General features: G+C 36.6%; 1 protein-coding gene across 1 annotated transcript; it reads right to left on the minus strand.

The window, feature by feature from the left end:
- Window positions 1-2,274: 2,274 nt before the first annotated feature.
- LOC108984738 (17.1 kDa class II heat shock protein-like) lies at window positions 2,275-3,070 on the minus strand. The gene has a single exon (XM_035690600.1). It carries the CDS (start codon window positions 2,926-2,928, stop codon window positions 2,455-2,457), a length of 474 nt encoding a protein of 157 aa, XP_035546493.1. The 5' UTR covers window positions 2,929-3,070; the 3' UTR covers window positions 2,275-2,454.
- Window positions 3,071-5,996: the final 2,926 nt, after the last annotated feature.

Below are 5,996 nucleotides of genomic sequence, written 5' to 3' on the forward strand. Positions count from 1 at the left end.
AAAGAAAGTGAAACATGAAAATATAGTCATTTCTTAAAATGTTTATACATGAAATGATTGTTATTTCTTAAATGTTTATACATGAAAGTATGATTTATTCCTTAAATTTTTATGCATGAAAGCATTGTCAAGACTAGCAAATGTTTATGTATGCATGTTTTCAAAAGAAAAAGAATAGATGCCTAGTATGTTCACTGCATGGTATACTACTTACTGAGTATTAGACTCACTTTTGTTTTAAATGTTTTAAACGTCCAAGTAATGATGAAAAGGCTGGGAGCAAGGCATTACTGCACAGAGAGAGGCAGACGCTTAGGACCTTCCCTAACTAGAACAGTTATGTTACGAATGATGGGTCATGTTATGTACAAACATATTATGTGGGATGAACTCTGAGAGTCTCTTATGAATGAATGTTCGAATAGAATGTCTATCAGGTATTCTCATTATTAAATGAGAAATTTAGAGTACACGTGTATCATGTCCATACCAATTGCATATTACTAGAAAAAGAAAATGAAAAGAAAGAAATGGAAGTAAAGGATAGGTATATACGTCGTGATCCCGCCCTTCCCAGGGCGAGGTGGTGACACGACCATAGTCCAAAAGACACTGTTACGTTATTGTGCCGCCACCTCTTGTGCCTCGTTGATTCTTTGAAAATTATATTTTAGCACTGTAAGTAATTTTTCAAAGAATTTCTTTAGATTTAAATATAATTTTTTGTACTAACAAATCTTTTGTAGTCTGATTGGTTGTGCAGGACATTGAGTCCGAGGAGTATGAGGGCTGGTTGGATGTGAGGATGGGTTGTTTATTTAATTGAATTATGCTTGCATGCATTTATGTTGTGTTTGACATCATGGCATTTATTGAATCATTTTATGCATGCTCATGTATTGTGAATGAAAATTGAGTTTTCATGTGAGATATGATTTTGTGTATGTTTGAAATGAATGGATTGAACGGTTTGAGAGATAATGGTGGTAAGCAGAGATGAGGGTAGAGTCCTGCCTGCGATTCCCACCTACAACGCCAGTTGTAGGAATGATGGTAGAGTCCTGTATGTGATTCCCTCCTACAGTGCTCTGATAAGTACCTATTGTGTAGAAATGAATTGTAGGGATGGTGGTAAGAATGGATGATGGTAAAGTCCCACTTGCGATTCCCGCCTACGGTGCACGCGGTAGGGATGGTGGTAAGCAGGAATGATGGTAGAGTCCCGTCTGTGATTCCAGCTTGTAGTGTCCGATAAATGATTTAATAGTTACAAGCACCATTTTCTAGGAACATTAGTGGTTTATGTTTGGGTCATTTTTTGAAAAAATGACAGATATTATTCATTACGTGTTTTGAGTCAAATGAAATTTTTGACGTGTATTAGAAAATAATCATTTTCGAAAAAAATGAGAGTTTTGGATCACATTCGTATTTCGTCATGTGCACACATGTTTGTTAGACGCATTAATATATTTTTATCTCGTAGGTTATTTGAATTGTTACTTACTGAGATTCACATTTTATGTGGCATTCCTTACTTTGTAGTACTATTTTATGATATCGCAGATTTTAATACAGATAAAAAAGTGCAAACTTTAGAAAATGATTTATTATTATTCAATACTTTAAATTTTGAAAGCTTTAGAAGTCAATTTTTTTTATTATTAAATACAAGTTTATCGATCTAATTAATTCTAAAAAATAATTTTTATATAATTTAAGATTTTAAAATTACAGATTTAAAAAATTAATTTATAATAAGATTGTTTTTAATTCCACATAGCCTAACTTGATTTATTTTGAAGACTAATTAATCTAAAACCATTAAAATAAAGTTGATCATAATTAAATTATAGATATAAGAATTTTCAAGAGGAATATTTCTTCGAAGGTTAAAGGTAACGATCTAATTTAGATAATGATTGTTATTAGTACGAGGTAACCCAAAACCGAACAGAGCAACTAAACGCGTAGGTTAATGACTAGAGCAACCTCTGCTTCCGAAGGAATTTGGTTGTTGGCACTACAATATCATATTATATAGAATAATACTACACAATTTCTCATCTTTCATATATCATATTATTTTAAAATTTTAAAATTTTAAAATTTTTTTTTGATTTTTTTTTAATTAATTTAATTTTTTTATTTATTATTTATATATTAAATATTTGATAAAAAATAATAAAAATTAAAAAAATGTAATGTATGAAAATTATGTAAATAATAAAAAACTATGTAGATTTTTTTTTGTATTAAATAGGATATTCTTCATTGGTGAGAACAGAACAGTTTTCTTAACACAAACCGAAGGCACAACGATTAAAGACAAAATTCACTTGCAAACAATGAACAGAACACACGAAGGACAAAATACTCGATTATTCCCATAATCCAACTAAATGGGCAAACCCCATCGAGTCACCCAAGACCACCCATCACCAACCACTTCACTTATGCAATCTTAACCTCAATTTTCTTGGGCTTCTTGGGCTCTGGAGGCGGAAGCTTCTCCACTGTCACAGTCAACACGCCATCCTGGCAAACCGCAGAGATAGCATCTGCGTTGGCATTCTCAGGCAGCACAAACTTCCTCATGAACTTGCCCACCCTCCTCTCCATCCTCACATACTTGGCTCCCTCTTTCTCCTCCTCCCGTTTCCTCTCACCGCTTATCACGAGCACATTTTCGTCCTCTACCTGGACCTTGATATCCCCGGACTTGAGCCCCGGCATGTCTATGATGAAGACGTAGGAGCTTGGGTACTCCTTGACATCGGCGGGAGTGGCGGCCATGGCCTTGGCGTCGCGCACGTAGGTGCGTGTAGGAGCGTTGAAGGACGACTTGTCGGTGTCATCAGCCAGGTCCATCATCTGCTGCAGGGTGGAGAACAGTGGAGAATCCACACCCATGATTCTGAAATCCATTTCTCTCTTCTAAGTTGGCTGGTTTCGTCACTGACACACGAGATGCTAGACAAGTTTTTGGATAACTTTCGAAATGGAATCGAACGAACTTCACTGAGAAAAGAGGTTAGGTGCTTCCGGTGATTTATAGTGTTGGGGCGATGCACAGAAGGGGAAAGTTCTAGAGGGACACGGGAGAGATTGGAAGGCTCCAGGAGGTTCCGTCGTATGAAGTCAGGGTTAGATTCCAGAATGACGTGGAAAGTTTTATATTAATTAAATGAAGATAAATGATATAAGACTTTTATCTTAGATTTTTCTTAAGAGTATACTGTATGTATATATATTTTTTGAAAAAGAGTATACTGTATATTAATGCTGCTCACATGGCTTACAACTCTTATAATTTTATAAAAAAATGAAATGGCATTTGTGTAAAATTAAAATTTACTTCGATCTCACGTTAAAGAAATATTTGAAATAATAATTATTAAAATAATGATACACACTAGTGTTATTTCAGGTAAGTATCTATCTTTTCCATACTTTCACCCAGTGGATGATCTAGACATTGATCTTTGGGGGACGGATTATTATTAAAATATTAAAAATTGTTATTTATCTTTTTTATGATTTATTTTGTAATATATAATGCAAAAATATCATAAACATAATTTGAAGTATAAAAAATATTACCAGGATATCTATCTATTAGAGATTGAAAAATTATGTACTCTGGTAACCTCCGAGCACAATCTAGAAACGCACCGCTTCATTGATTATATAAACGGTATCGTTCCATTAAGTGGCCCATTCTCACTGTAGAATTCTCCTATATTTCTTGCTGAAAAACACATCGTGCCGTTTAGATCAAGATCGTCGTCACTTTCGTCAGCACAAGACCCCGCCCGCTTCCTCAACTCGAAGCCAACGTCTCCCATCTTCCCATTTCACTCCCTCTGCACTTTCACACCCTTTTCCATTCAATACCCAATCACAAGTCACATTTCTTCTCCTACATTCCTTCCTCAATTCATAGCCACCATATCCTACTACTAACATTATTTAGAAGAATTTTCTTTCCGTCTATTTTTAGAATCTGGGACGCTCGTTACAATAAAAATTCATTTTTAAGACAATTTTTGTTTGAGGTGAAACGAAAATCATTCCGAAAAATGAGATGTAGGGACGAAATTCAAATTTCATTTCTAAAAAATGAGAGAAGGTTTTTACCGTTCGAACATGGTAAGGATGAAAAATTTCGTTCCTAATAAAATAATCAATTGAACATCAACAAAATAATATTCGAACAAAATAAAATAAACATTTGAATGAGAATTATATATGATCGAACGAAATTGGCGCTTTAAGTGGCAAAATTTAGTAGGACATTTACTTACTATTCAAATAACATACAACAATGTTCGAACGTCAAGATTAATCAATATTCAAACAAATATTATATATGATCGAATGGGAAATTGACAAGTTAAATTAATAAATTTAGCGGGACATTGACTTACCGTTCGAACAAGATACATCACATTCAAACGTCACAGATAATCATTGTTCGAATACATATTATATATGATTGAACGAAAAATTGGCAGGTTAAGTCAATAAATTTAGCGGGATATTAACTTACTATTTGAACAGATTACTATACGGTTCAAACTAATAAGTTATTAATGTTCGAACGTAAAATAAAGTGTTTGACCGGAGATTAGAAACATGACATATTCCATTCGAATGGTTACAAAATTTTTACAATTATTGATGACAACAAAAGACCTTACTTAATTATGGATAAATATTTAATTAATTTAAAAGTTAACAATTAAATAATATGAATAATAGAAATCAATAATTAATTTACAAAAGACAAAAAAGATTTAATTCAAAATTAAATTAAATTTACAAAATACTAAATATTGTCCCTACCAAAAACAAAAAAAAAAAAATATAAATAAAAGATAGAAACTACTAAGATCCTAACTCTCTACACAGATCCTCGACTGCAACTAGGCGTGTCTCTAGTTGTGTCAGTCGAGTACTAAGATCCCTACCAAATAAAATCTCCTCAACTTTACTATTTTTCTACTATTTATTCTCTTAATATTGCACGTAATGGTAAAAAACAATAGAGGAAGAACACGTGCAGCATGCACTAGGCACGTACAGCATGGCATTATGCCATGCGCTGTGCACATAAGGGATGCACGACGTGCACCCAGTTCCTTCAACAAGTAGGACCTACAACCACAACTCCCATAGCGACGGTAGAGCTTGACATCGGGCCATGCACTGTGCACGTAAGGGATGCACGGCGTGCACCCAATTCCTTCAACAAGTAGGACTTGCAACCACAACCCCCATAGCGACGACAAAGCTTGACACCGGCAACCCCGCATTGCGGAGATATCGTGATGGAAAAGCTTTCCACCAGCCGCTCACTACAGCAGCGCGTTGTGCACGCCTAGCACAGTGCAAGCAAAGATTGACGAGTGGCAGGAGGCCCCCACACTAATGTCCATGATCTAGCAGGCCCACCACTACCCACATCACCGGCGATTTCTATCACTAGTGGGGTGGTTCCTCAACACCTGAAGTCAATCGCGTTGAGCACAAAGTTGTGGGCAAAGGATGGGCATGGGTGGAGTACAGACTTGCATAGCGCTGCGGGTAGAGGATGCCACTAGCCATCACCTAGCCCAACGGTACCTTCTGCCACCAGCAAAGTGGTCCCCAACTGAAACGACGTTCCTCACCATCGATCTTTGCCGCAGTATCACATCGTGCACGTTGTGCAACATGCGAGCACTAGGAGCAAGTTGTCGAGCACCCTGAGGGAAACAACTCAACCACCACCTAGCCCACCGGCATCTTCTGTCGCCAGCATCGCCAGCAAGGGGGTTCCCGACCATGGTGATGCCCCTTACTGTCAGCTCTCACCACCATCACCAAAGCTCGCTGTAGGAGATGTTCAACGCCCACACCACAACGTGCTCGCCAGCCTAGCCCAACTGTGAGCTCGTGGAGACACCCACAGTCATGCCATGCACCTCAGGCATTTTCCGTAGACATCACAG

This window comes from Juglans regia, chromosome 6 (genome assembly GCF_001411555.2).
Source record: "Juglans regia cultivar Chandler chromosome 6, Walnut 2.0, whole genome shotgun sequence".
NCBI classification, from domain to species: domain Eukaryota; kingdom Viridiplantae; phylum Streptophyta; class Magnoliopsida; order Fagales; family Juglandaceae; genus Juglans; species Juglans regia.